General features: G+C 44.0%; 1 protein-coding gene across 1 annotated transcript in view; it reads right to left on the bottom strand.

Moving 5' to 3' along the window:
* Nucleotides 1–7406, bottom strand: part of PLCXD2 (phosphatidylinositol specific phospholipase C X domain containing 2) — a 56798-nt gene extending 49392 nt beyond the window's left edge. The window contains exon 1 of the mRNA XM_019977837.2: nucleotides 6662–7406. Within this exon, the coding sequence (XP_019833396.2) occupies nucleotides 6662–6821 (160 nt within the window). The 5' untranslated portion in view covers nucleotides 6822–7406. The remainder of the gene's footprint in view (nucleotides 1–6661) is intronic.
* Between the last annotated feature and the right edge of the window lie 6773 nt (nucleotides 7407–14179).

Here is a 14179-nt window from a genome sequence, read left to right as displayed (position 1 = left end):
TCTGTTTTGAAGAGATACTAGTGAGCATTGAGACAGGGAGAGGTTAAGTAACTTGCTCAAGGTCACAGTCATAAGGGGCAGAGCTGGGATTCAAACCCAGACAGTGTGGCTTTAGCATTCATACTCCAAACCAACCCATGGTTCTACTTCTTACAGATATGTATGATTCCTAAATTTCTTGTGGCTTTCATGTGACTGGGGCAGGGAAAGGATCTCAGGAAGTGATGAACTTTCTTAGAAGAGAAACCTACTAATACAAACACTAAATCACAGCCTTTTTTATTCCTCACCATGACCACCTGGAAGAAAAAAAGGAAACACGATGGCAACAAAAACGTGCTCCCACTTAAGATACGATTTTGGCTGTGTGTGATTTTTTTTTTTTTCTTGATTGGGTCAGCCCTGGTAGATTCGCCTTAGTCCTTGGTTTTCCACAGCCCCCGATTCCACAGCCTCTGTAGGCAGATGAGTCTCTTCTAGGGCCAGCTCATGGTTTGTGATATCCCCAGAGTGGCACCAACATATCCTTCTGGTTCCACAGTGGATCTTGCGCCATTTTGGGTCCCCATCCCGGTGAGATGCACCAGACCTGATCCAACTTCCAGATGCAGGACTGGAGTAATGATTCCCTCTGTTCTGCTCTCATAGGGATTCTGTCTCCCTGCACACATGTGGGAGGTGAGTGTGGGGCCACAGGAGAAGAGCTACAGAAACTGCCAAGTAGTCAAAGGCAGGACTGCATAGCAAAAGGACAGGATTCCAGAAGGATGAAAGAGGAGAGGAGGGCATATCATCCACCAGGTGAGAGCAGAGAACGCTCTGGGAATTGAGGGCAGTGAGGTCTGCATGAGGGCTGGTGCTGGAAAGGGAGAGGCTGGGACACAGGCCAGGTCAGTGGAAGGAAGGGGAAGAGTGAACAAGAAAGGAGAGCAGGCTGAGGCTGCAGCCACACTGGAAACATGAGATGCTCACATCTGAACAGGGCAGAGGGAAGACAGAAAGGATTCGGGGTGAAAGAACTGTTCCCGGGGCAGAGTGACACCAGAGACCTGCTTCTGATCCTGCAGACCATCTGACTCTGACTCAGAATTTCCATGGCCAATGCGGCTCAGTGATGAGCCTTATCTCGAGCTACAGTAATATTGTGCAAAGATAACAAGAAACCGATTGGAAAATATTCAGAGTGTTGCATACGGCATTCACAGAAGGTGAACCTAACCTATCCATTCAGCTTAGCTCTGATCACAGGTGAACATGATGGGGGCTGCAAGCCACTTCTCCAGAATTCTTACTGTCCTGTTCCATGCACTAAACGACTGACTCAATGGTTATCAGTGATGGAGCTGCTATCCTGTGCTAGGACTTAGGATTGTAAAGGGAAATAAGCCATATTCTCTGTACACAAGTTGTACCCAGATGATGCGGAAGAAGATGGATGGAGAAGTACAATGATAAAGATGTTAACAAAGCCTTCCTGAGGGGCAGCAAAGGCAGTCCTCTAGCCATTTGCCTAATATACCTCCATTCCTAAGCTTAACTGCTTTATTTCAAATGGAAAGCTCTCTTCCCTACCCTGACCCCCCAGGCCATATTTCTTGAAATTCTGACCATTCTTCAAATTCCAGGTCAAATGTCATTTTTTTCAAGAAAGTAGTTTCTATTCTTAAAAGCTGAAATTAATCTCTTCATTCTATGTGCTCAGTCATGTCCAACTCTTTGCGACTCTATGGATTATAGCCCACCAGTCTCCTCTGTCCATGGGATTCTCCAGGCAAGAACATTGGAGTGGGCTGCCATTCCCTTCTCCAGGATATCTTCCTGACCCAGGGATTGAACCCCGGTCTCCCACACTGCAGGCAGACTCTTCATCGTCTGAGCCACCAGGGAAGACCTAGTTGCTACTCTTAAAAGCTGAAATCAATCCTTCCATTCTATGTGTATCTGTAACACTATTTACATCTCTGCTTTAATATTTAACCCAATTAGTTTTTTTAAATTGTGTATGGTGGATACACGTGTGTGTTTGTGTGTGTGTGTATGTGTAAAATCTCTAAGTTGTAAGCTTGTTTGACAGTAGGATTGATGCCTGATTCTCCCACAGGCCTGAGCATGAGATTTCTTTAAATGTACTCAGAGTATGTACAATTTGAACTACTCTACAGTCTGTTTTATGATGCTAAAGTGAGAAGACTTTGCTTCATTCTAGCAATTGTGAGTCCTTGTCTGCACATGCCAAAAATCATTTCTTGTTCTGAAAAGGCATAAAAAATAACCTTCACAAAAATGACCTAGTCATTTTTCTATGTTTGTAAGTGAACAGGCAAAAAAAGAAACAAAAAACTTTCAAACTAATCAAAGAATTTTTAATTTGGAAAGGACTCTACCCTGGTGGCTCAGAAGATATAGAACCTGCCTGCAAGGCAGGGGACTCAGGTTCGACCCATGGGTCAGGAAGATCCCCTGGAGAAGGGAATGGTTACCCATTCCAGTATTCTTACCTGGAGAATTCCATGGACAAAGGACCTGGCAAGCTACAGTCCATGGGATTGCAAAGAGTTGGACATGACTGAAGGGTTTTCGCTTTCAATTTCTAAATTTCATTTAATCCAGCATCTTAATTACAAATGAGGAAACTAAGACCTAAGAAATTCAGATACTTCTACAGTATCAAACAGCCAGAATCAACAATATCAAATTTCCAGGCCCTTATAGTCAACGTTCTTTCCAATAGACCAAATATATTATTTTTTTAAAGAGAGAAAACATGGTTTCTTAAAAAAGAAATAACACTGAAATACATAGAGAAGAATTCATTGGAAACCACAGACATTATAGAGAAAAATTTTCCTATCAGTCCATTGTCCATAGAAAAAAATCATGCTTTCACTAACACGAACAAAATTGTTTGTAGAGTTTAAAGCTTTAATTAAAAAACCTGACTTTCCAGACTTTTCACCCTTAAGGTCTCAAATTATTCTATGCAGTTGGCAGGGAGAACTGTTTTGAGGTTCTCCAAGATAAGTCAATATGTCTGGGTGAAACTGATCATTAACAGGTGTTCTTAACAGTTTTGGGCACAAAATAACACATCAAGGCTTTGCTGAGAGATGCACGTTCATGCTTGTTCTCTCCCATCGCGATTTAGGCAAATGCAATAGATGCACTCAAATCTGACATAGTGAACTCCGTCCCAGTTCTTCTATTAAGGTCAGAACCCCCGCCTTTTCCCTGCCCTTTCCCATGTCACTGCTGCCCCACTGCCACCCTGACAGAGCTGACCCATAGTAAAGACACCCTGAGTTGGCACACACAAGCACATGTGCACATACAGAATAGGTCTAAGCACTACATTTGAATTTAAAGCTTGCTGGATTCCAGTTCCAAATGGGGATATCTTACTGGCTTCTGTTTCTGGACAGGGATATATATGGGGCTTCCCAGGTGGCTCTGCGGAATCTGCCTGCTAATGCAGGAGACACGGATTCGATTCCTGGGTTGGGAAGATCCCCTGGAGAAGGAAATGGCAACCCACTCCAGAATTCCTGCTTGGAAAATCCCATGGATGGAGGAGCCTGGCAGGCTATAGTCCATGGGGTTGCAAAGAGTCAGACATGACTTAGTGACTAAACAACAACACACACATACATTAGTGTGTAACCTAGACAGCATATTAAAAAGCAGAGACATCACTTTACTAAAAAAAGTCTGTCTAATCAAAGCTATGGTTTTTCCAGTAGTCATGTATGGTTGTGAGCTGGACTATAAAGAAAGCTGAACACCGAAGAACTGATGCTTTTGAACTGTGGTGTTGGAGAAGACTCCTGAGAGTCGCTTGGACTGTGAGGAGATCCAATCTGTCAATCCTAAAGGAAATCAGTCCTGAATATTCATTGGAAAGACAGATGTTGAAGCTGAAACTCCAGTATTTTGGCCACCTGATGTGAAGAACTGACTCATTGGAAAAGACCCTGATGCTGGGAAAGATTGAAGGTAGGAGGAGAAGGGGACGACAGAGGATGAGATGGTTGGATGGTATCATCAACTCGATGGACACGAGTTTGACTAAATTCTGGGAGTTGGTGATGGACAGGGAGGCCTCGCATGCTGACGTTTATGGGGTTGCAAAGAGTCGGACACGACTGAGCGACTGAATTGATATATACATATATATATAATAGATACATAATATGTATACATATCTATGTATATATCTAGCTAGACAGTGATATATAATTGGTCAGATAAAAAAAATCAGCCAGTTTTAAAAATTCTTTCATTTGTTGCAGAGGACAGTCTGAAAACTAGTTTTCAGTTACAGAACTCTCCCCCTTCCCTCCCTCTAGTTGCTCTGAACTTCCCAGGGCCTCCTTAGGGGCACAGGGAGAGTGCATGGGTTTTGGAGCCAGCTACATAGGAGCTTAAATATTACTTCTACTGTTTGTTACTTGTGTGATCTTGAAAAAAATTACTTAATCTCTCTGGACAATAATTTTCTTATTTCTAAAATGAGGTTACTACCCATCTTGGAGGTGTAAGGGTTTGAGGTAATATATGCCAGAGAGTGCTGTGTGCGTGTGCTCAGTGAATAATAACTATTATGATGAAGGTGACGATGAGGGAAAAGGAAAAGAGGAACAGGGAGGAAGATGGTGGCCTCCACTTCCCGAATGGCTGTCTATATTCCAGAATCTCTCAACAAGTCCTGGCAGAACTCAACTGCTAGTCCTTAGCTGGGGAATATGAAGCTCAAGGTAGACAAAGGAGAACCAGCATCGAGGCAGGGGTGCAGGGGCCGGGGGAGGAGGGGGAAAAGGTTCACAAATGGCTAGCATTTAATATGTGATTTTCGTCTTCTGAGCTTTATATTTTTGCATACACTCATGTCCCATCCGCTGCTGGGAAAAGGACATTCACAGCAATGAGTTCAGTATCTTTTGAGCAGTCAAGGACACTTTTTTTTTTTTTTTTTGCTTAGAAGGACAGGACTTCACAAAGCAGTGGCTGAACAAATTTCTGTGCCCCCTCAGTGGATAACCACAGAATTTCCAGTTACAGCAGAAGGCCCCACTATTTGCTAACTCTGGCAATTCTGGTAACTGGAGAAACCCTACAGATTAAGAACAAATGCCCAGCTCCTTTCTGGAGTCATAGGGTCAGAGTACCCAGCCACATCATGGGCAGAGTTGCTGCTGTGGTCTGAACCGTCAAAAGTACAGCAGGAAGTACAGCCTACCCGGACATGCCCCAAACGACAGAGTCATTTTGTGCCTGCCTAAGATGCCATTCTGTTTGCAAACACATTCTATTTGCCGTACCACCTGACAAAACATTCCATCAAAAAGCCTAAAGACAAATGACTCATGTTGAAAGAGGCCTGTGCATCATTTCAGCAATGACTCCACAGGCGTCAATTAAACAAGGAAAAGACCTGTTCTGAAGCACCACCGTCTGATATTTCCCAGAGAGCCATAGTCAATGGCTGATAAAACACAAGTGATCATAACCATAAAGAGATTTAGCAACCCTCTCCTTGCTCAAAAGCAACAAGAGCCTATGAAGACGATGAACCTGGAAGACCTCCAAAAGAAGAGGCGACTCAGGGAAGGCTGCACCTGAAGCCGGCACAACTCTTCCTCATGCATAGAAAGCAAAGGCCTGGGGTTGCATGAGGTCATCCTGTCTGCCACCAAAAGGCAGACTGCTCCCAGGGATGTTTGGGAGTTTGCCTGGTAGTCTAGGGATGAAGGCAATTGTTATGTCTCCAGGTGAGAGAAAGGATTGGCAGTGGTTCACTCCCCTGCTCCTGGCAATGCTTTCCAAGTATCAGAATCTAGACCTTGCCCAGCACACAATACCAGGATTACTGTAGTCAACCTCCTTCCCTGGAAACCCAGCTTCAATCAGCTTTTGGATGGAAGGAAAAGGACAAATCTAATGAGAGTGTTGTCACAGTACAAACCCCCCAGGAGGGAGAGCGGCTGGTGCAGAAGTGGGTTCCAAGCCTTCAGTTCTAGATCAGCCAGGCAGACACCTGTGTATATATAGACAAAGCTTCAAACACCACTTCTTCATCACACCTAATGACTGGCTGTGACAAACACCTGTGTTCTCTATTTCTGGCTTTTCCAACAACAATAATATGTGTTTGGATACTCAGTCCTAGTTCTGAATCTCTTCTTAAATGCTAATCTGTTTCTTGTTTCTCCACTATGCAAGGTCAGATAAATGAGAAAGAAAACACTTTACAGTGTTAATTTTGATCCAGATCTAAAATTGTTCATGACTTTTTATTCATTACCTTGATCTCTCCTTTTTATTTTGAGTGATTCAAGGAAACACATCTCTCACATACCCTGGCCCCAACACTAAGAAGGTAATGTTCTTAGAATTAGTCTATTCAAGAACAAAACAAAAAGACCCAAACAAACAAACCAAAAATGGGGCTTCCATTCTCAAGTCCCTTTTTGCCAATGATGCAGTGTACTTAAATCTCTTTACAGGAGCTGCTTCAATGTTAAGCTTTTAGTTGGAAATAAAAAGAGGTTTAGTTAAGGTCAGTGACAATTATTTTCTCAGCACAATAGAAAGGCAGCCCAACCCATTAACCACACTAAAATGGCAGAAACAAACAGAGTGGGTACAAGTAGGAATAGAAGAATACCTGGAATTGCCAGATTGGAAAGGGGGACGTTGTGGAGGTGAGAAGGGAGTGAGGCCATCCAGTCGGCATTGCAGACCTCCAATGTCTTTGTCCCGCTGGGGTTGGGGGAGCAGATGGTCCCCATTCTGAGTTTCCTTCTTACCTTCCTAAATGCTAGCATCCCTTTCGGTCAGTCAGCTGTTCAAGCTCAGCCCAGTGCCACTCATTCAGCGATCATCATCGCCCAGGTTCTCCAGCATCTCCAGCCACCTTTGTCACGCCAGTCTTGCCCGAAGGCCTTCGTGCCCCAGAAAGACGCGGGGCAAGGACGAGATTCCCTAGCCCCCAGCACCCGCAGTCCCCACCCTCACCGACCCAGCCGCTGTTTCCTTAATCTGATCAGACCCAGCTTCGTTAAACTTCTTACGCTCCCCCTCTGGACCGGGGGAACGTAGGCCCCTCGAAATAAATCTGACAGAAACTGAACGTCCTACGAGCAGCCACTCCTGGAGCCACTCACACGACAGGTGCCCACACGACACATAGACACGCCGGTGTGTCTATACACTCGTGAGCGCCCGGACGCACCATCCTCAGCTGGATTTACGCTTTTATGAGTGCCACTGGGCTGGCAAATAAGCTGGACCTGCCTGATCTCCCTCCTCCGGCTCCTCCGCACTGTTCCCCCTGCCCTGTGGCTTCCAGAAGGCGCTCACAAGTGTAACCGGCGGCATCCGGACTCCCTGCGGCCCCGCCCGGCAGTGCCGGGCAGATTTGCCGGGCAAGGCGGCTTGTGATTGGCCGCTGGCAGAGGGCGCTCCGATTGGCCCGCGCCCTCACGGGCTGCCCCTCTGAGCGGCGCCCACCCCTCCGCTGCCCGCCCCGACCCCGACATTCTGTTACTCCCGCCTTCCTTCGCTTATAGCAGCCGAAGAGACTGCGGGCAGGGCAACATGCACGCTTGGACGAGTCAGAGCTTGGATCGGACAGGTCTTTCCGCTGGCCTTTTACACTGTCAGCACAGAGGTTAAACGCAACCACACATTGCCCTCCTTCTTTCCCTTACACACACACACACACACATACACACACGCACAATGACAATTACCCAAGGAGTATATAACATTTCCAATAAACCATACAGGCAGCAGAAATATGAGAGATAAAGAGGCTGAGAAAAGAGCACTATATCATATCTGAATGACAGTATCAAGGATGGTTTGTATTTCAACCATTACCTAATTAAGATTCAGGTACACACTGCTACTGCTAAGTCACTTCAGTCGTGTCCGACTCTGTGCGACCCCGCCCCTAGGATTCTCCAGGCAAGAACACTGGAGTGGGTTGCCATTTCCTTCTCCAATGCGTGAAAGTGAAAAGTCAAAGTGAAGTCGCTCAGTCGTGTCCGACTCCCAGCGACCCCATGCACCACAAGCCCACAAGGCTCCTCCATCCATGGGATTTTCCAGGCGAGAGTACTGGAGTGGGGTGCCATTGCCTTCTCCCAGGTACACACTACTTATTCCCATTTTGCAGAAATGGAAATAACGATACTTTACATTTGTATTGCCTGTTGTTTGGAACCTTCTTCCAAATTCTTTGTCCCATTTGCTCTTCACAGTATCCCTAAAAGTCAGGCAGGGCTGGTGGTACGACTCCCTTTTCATATTCGAAATGAAAAGTCCGGGAGCCTTCTGAGAACAGTTCATGTGGCGGCCCTATTTGGAAATCCCATTTTGGAATAAGATCCTTGAGCCCAGAGGCTTGTGGGCATAGAAACCCATTTTTGTGCTTTCTTCAATATTCCCTACACTCTCAAATGGTCCTTTTCCACGGTGTAAACTATAGGGCCTCTGTAATGATGAGAACTTTGTACATCGATAACCACAGGAACACCCTTGGCAAATAGGCAAATGGAGAAAAACAACCAGACCTTGATGGTGGGACCCTGGAGGGTGTCAGGCCAGGCAGCTCCCCAGTGACTCCGGAGGGCTTCCGGGAAAAGGAAACAGTAACTTCTGCCAAAAGCAGACAGAAGGCTCCTGTACAAACAGATCTACAGGTCAGCTGACACTTAATCACTGAATGGCCCCACCTCCTCATCTCCAAGGTAACTACACAGCAGCAAAGCAACTTTCTGTACACTTAACTCTTGCTATATAGTGCCCCCTTTTGACATTTTATTAAATTTCCTCTTCTAGCCTATTACTAACATTCGTTTAAACCTGCTTTTCAGCCTTTTGAGCTGTGTAATAATACCAAAAGTTTTGTTTGTTTCCTGAAGGAGTGAGTGAAAAGTGAAAGTGAAAGTCGCTCAGACGTGTCCGACTCTTTGCAACCCCATGGATTACACAGTCCAGGGAATTCTCCAGGCCTGAATACTGGAGTGTGTAGCTTTTCCCTTCTCCAGGGGGTCTTCCCAACCCAGGGGTCAAACCCAGGTCTCCTGCATCGCAGGCGGATTCTTTACCAGCTGAACCACGAGGAAGACTTGGTAATGAAAAGAAAGTCTACACTATTTATCATGCAGCTTCTGATTTTTAGAGAGCACTTCAGTGTAAGTGCTGTACATGTTGGGAATGACTGTCACCTAGCAGTTTTAGTCAATGAAATGCCCCCTCACCCCCACCCCATATTCTTGAAGGAGTATCCCAAGATTTACTTTTGAAATGTCACCTTTTCTGGGCTTCCTTAAATGTACAATTAAAAAAAAAAAAAACTCAAACAAAAGCTGCCTAAAGAAAACAAAAAGTGTTCTGTCGGCTTTACCTGGAATGTTAATTTCAATGACTTTTCCCCCTTATTTTTGAGCTCTTAGTGGAAAGAAGGAGCAGAATAAGAACACATTAAACCTTAAACTGAGAGATATCACTGAGAGAGAACAAGAGAAGAGGAACCACTTCAGAATGAGACGTTTTGCACCTCTGGCAGTTTTCAGTCAAAACTTCTTAGATCGTGTAAGAAAACATTCAAAAGAAGATAGCGTGCTCTCCATACATTCTTGAGTCAGTCCTGGAAGAAATTTTGCAGGTGAAGACACAGCCTCTAGTACAGTACTTGGCATGTAGCATGTGTTCTATAAACATTTGTTAGAAGGAAGGAGATGCTCAGTAAACATGCCCTGCTGGGTTCCAGGTAGTACCTTAGAGCAGTGCTTTTCAACCTTTAATGTGCAAATCAGCCATATTCTGATTGAGTTGGTCTGAGACAGGCCTGAGAGTCTTCATTTCTAACCAGATTCAAGCTGCTTCTGCTGCTCCTGGTTCAGACCACGCTTTGAGTAACAGGGCGTTAGGAAATAAACTCATTTGCTAGGTGGGAATATGCACTGCATTTTCACTCTCTTTTCTGAGGTTTTATAACATTATAATATCACTTTTATAATGAAAAAATAAACTTGCATTAAAAATCCCAGCTAAGAATTTCTATGTATTAGAGAATAATTTTTCTTTCATACTGTCTTGGAGACCAAATTACAAGTGGGATTGTTATACTATGCCACATTAGCTTCGGAAAAACCAATTTTAAAATATAGATTAATACCTAGAATATGAATAGTTAATATTTTGTTACATACTATATTATGAAAAAAATTAAGCAGCTGCTTCTGTTGCTGCTGCTGCTGCTAAGTTGCTTCAGTCGTGTCTGACTTTGTGCGAACCCATAGACGGCAGCCCACCAGGCTCCTCCGTCAATGGGATTTTCCAGGCAAGAACACTGGAGTGGGTTGCCATTTCCTTCTCCAACGCATGAAAGTGAAAAGTGAAAGTGAAGTCGCTCAGTCATGTCCCACTCCTAGCGACCCCATGGACTGCAGCCCACCAGGCTCCTCCATCCATGGGATTTTCCAGGCAAGAGTACTGGGGTAGGGTGCCATTGCCTTCTCTGAAATTAAGCAGAGAGGAGACTAAATTAATAGGAGGATTGAATTTTAAAGCAAGTCCATTTTAATTGACAGTTACAACCAAGGGAGTGTTGATCCTGTGCAAATCATTTTGATAAGTGCTAGGAATGGAGGAAAAGTTAAAAGCTGGCATATGATGAACGTCAGATAATATATAATCCAGAAGAAAAGAGAATCAAATATGTGAATTTCAAAATGTAATGTGAGGCTGAATGAGGGGTAATAATAATAGAGGTGCATGTGGAGGACAACTACATTTTGATGGGGGAAGAGCCAAGATTTGCATTAAAGAGAAGGTGGCATTTCAAGCCAGGTCTGGAATTCCGAGAAGTTTCTACAAGTGGAAAATGGGTGGAGGGCTTTGGTGCATGAAACAGATTGTATAGCTGGGAAAACATAAGCAAAGCTATGACAATGAATGTGAGATATGAGAAACAGATAACACGCGAGGGATACATGGAAAATAGAACTCATTTACTCTCATTGGACCATCACAAGAGCTCAATGAGTTAAATACTCTTCCTAGCCCCATTTGACAAAGGACACTGACGCTTAGAGGCTACATAGCTCTGCCCTAGAGCTCATAGCTAGTGGCAGAACTGTGACCCCAGTCTCCTGATCATTGTGCCAATGGCTTCTCATCATATGTTACCTATTATTATTGCAAACCTGGTAAAGGATGTTTAAGACCACAGTATGTTAAAGAGTTCGGACTTCCTTTTTTACAGATAAAAGGGGCCATTGCAAGTTTTTGAGAAGGAGAGAAAAATGATCCATACTGTATATAGAAGATAAGGCCAGCATAATGAAGAATTGTTAGAGAAATGCAGTCATTTGGGTAAGTTATTGAAATCAGTTATTTAAGCAGGAAAAAAGTGAAAAAGCATGCAGAAACTCTGGTGCACAGAGCACCTTTGAAACTTTGGTGCTTGCTTCTTGGTTCTCACTTCTTATCTCCAAGGACCTATAACTCAAGGGCCACAGTAGACAGCCTGACTTCCTCTGGGATTATTTTCATCACTTGAAATTCTCATCAAAATGTCCATCAATTAATCAAACCTGTTTCTGTGAATACATCTTCAACTTTTATTTTCTTTTCTGGAATTGTTTTTCTCCATTACTTGATTAAGGACCCTACTGAATTCCTGAAGAGGTGACTGCAGGTTTTGTCCTGTCTTGGAGGCTACATTATTTTGGAAATGTTAAAGACGGTTCATTTTCTTTGGAATCATTTCAAAAGTGAACACTGATGGTCCCAGAGCAAACGGCTTGTCCTTTGGATATGTCTGGTTGGCAGGGCAAGATGGCCTGGGTCTTGCTTGACTGAAGGCACCCTAAGAGCTTCAGAGGAAACATGTCAACTTAATGATGCTGAGGCTGAGGCTGGCTCCGGCCCCCACTTCCAAGACCCTGTGTTACCTTCTCTCCCAGGCTGTGTGCTTAATGGGAAAGGAACGGCCCAAAGAGCATTACAACCAGGCATGTGTTTGTTCCAGGGACATGGTCTGGAGGTGGGAGTTTGTATGATGCTTTGAGTTCCACAGTGATGCCTCATTCATGACTTTTTTCCCTGGCTGGAGGATGTGGTGAGGGTGAGGAATTGAAATGATGAGCCAGATAAATGAAAGAGGAAATGGAGTGTAAGCCTGCTTTGCTTTGCGCCTTATACCAGCAGTTTATCTCTAGTCATTCTCAGCCCCATTTCCCCAATACAGTCTCCCAAAACAATGTGATAAGGATCAGAATAGAGTGAAGAAATGTCCCCAATATGGGCAGTGCTGGGGACATGATGACAACAGCAACAATTACCTTCAGGAAGAGTGACATCACTGTAGCAGCTCGGGACATTCAGGAGCCTCCGTGGAAAGAGTCGTCACCAAGCACACTGCCTTGTGGACGTGTATGATACACCTCAGACATTCCTGACATGAGGAATGAGTCAGGACCTGGGGGTCAGTCATTTTGTTGATTCGGGCTAGAGCCAGAGACCTCGTGGTTGTGACCCAGACCCAGGTGAGTGTCTTTAAGAACTTGAGTAAGGAGCGGCAGCAGCTTAAACAGGAATTGTCCATATGTGGCTCCACCTTGTGCCTACCTGGTATTTGTGGTCAACAACCAGGATTCTGTAACAAGACAAGAGTGAGTGTATGTAGCAGTACCAGCCCTGAGATTTTTCCTCCAGATGTGAAAGCTTGGTGATCAGGAAGAGCCTCTGAGCCTCTCTGTCTTTTTTTTTTTTTTTTTTTTAAGATAATTTTACTTATTTATTTATTTAGGCTGTGCTGAGTCTTTCCTGCTGTGTGAGCTCTTTCTAGTTCTCTGGCTGTGAGGAGTGAGGGTTATTCTCTAGTGCAGTGCATGGGCTTCTCATTGCCATGGCTTGTCTCGTTGCGGAGCGCAGGCTCTATGACGTGTGAGCTCCACAGCTGTGGCACACAACACGGGTTTAGTTGCTTTGTGACATGTGGGACCTTCCAGGATCAGGGTTCGAACCTGTGTCTCCTGCGTTGGCTGGCAGATTCTTTGCCACTATGCCACCAGGGAAGTCTGCATCTCTGCGTTTTTTTATTTACTAGACATCAAGTGTTTCTGATATATTTAAATATTTCCTTTAACAACACATGTTTGCTATAATACTTTTGAGAGAAGCTAAACAACAAATGATGATTGCAAAATTAGTTCAATGTCCATTTATTCCTTCTAGCACACCATATTCTTGCAGCCTCTTCCATTCTCCCTTCCCACCCACCCCTTTCACTAAAAAAAAATGTAATTGAGGGAAGCTCCACATCTTTATCTTTCCAGTTAGCTTGTTTTTGCTTAGCCAAGTCAATGCTTTTTGTTAGCTAGTTAGCTATAAAGTGCCTGATTTAATATGTTATGGAGCCACCTTCTGGTAGTAAAGGCACACTTCATGCGTATAGTAAGTTCCCTTTCAGTTACCCTAAAAAAAAAATGTCTCCACATCACCAGCACCAATAGAACAGCTGGGAACTTACTAAATACAGACTCCTGGTTCACACTCCAACCCTACTGAATCAGATCCCCTGGGGGTGGCATCTTTTTTTCTGTCTTTAAAAAAAGCTCCCCAGGGGATTTTTATGTCTCACATGCTTTAGATCAACACTTTGGCATATCAATCAATTTCTTAAAAAAAAAAAAAAGTTAGGATAGGTAGAATGGCAGTTCTTACCCACGTTGTGTATAAGTTTAAGTGATTAGTGAAAAATATTTCAGTTTAACTGGCAGGAAAACCATCCGCTATCTCTACTTACCCCACCCCAAGGTTCTTGGAATTATCCAAGTGGCATCAGTTGTTAGCATGTGTGTGCATGCTGGTAGGCATCTTCATCATCACTTGACCTTCCATCACAATTAGTATGACCTCTGTACATTTGTTATTCATTTGGCAAATAATGACCTGATTCCACATTTTGATTTGCTGACATCATTTGGAAATACCATGTTGCCACATCACCTGAATGGTAAACAACATGTTAATTGACAGCAGATATTATCATTCCCTCCCAATCTTATTATTAAAATTATAAGGCTTATGACTCACATGAGAGTTTAGCTCAAATGTCTAAATCCAGAATAAAAGCTCTCAGAAAGAGTGAAAAGGAAAGGATGAG

Source organism: Bos indicus, chromosome 1, assembly GCF_029378745.1.
Source record: "Bos indicus isolate NIAB-ARS_2022 breed Sahiwal x Tharparkar chromosome 1, NIAB-ARS_B.indTharparkar_mat_pri_1.0, whole genome shotgun sequence".
Lineage (NCBI taxonomy): Eukaryota > Metazoa > Chordata > Mammalia > Artiodactyla > Bovidae > Bos > Bos indicus.
Note: the sequence above shows the minus strand (reverse complement) of the source record. Positions and strands in the feature narration are given on the sequence as shown.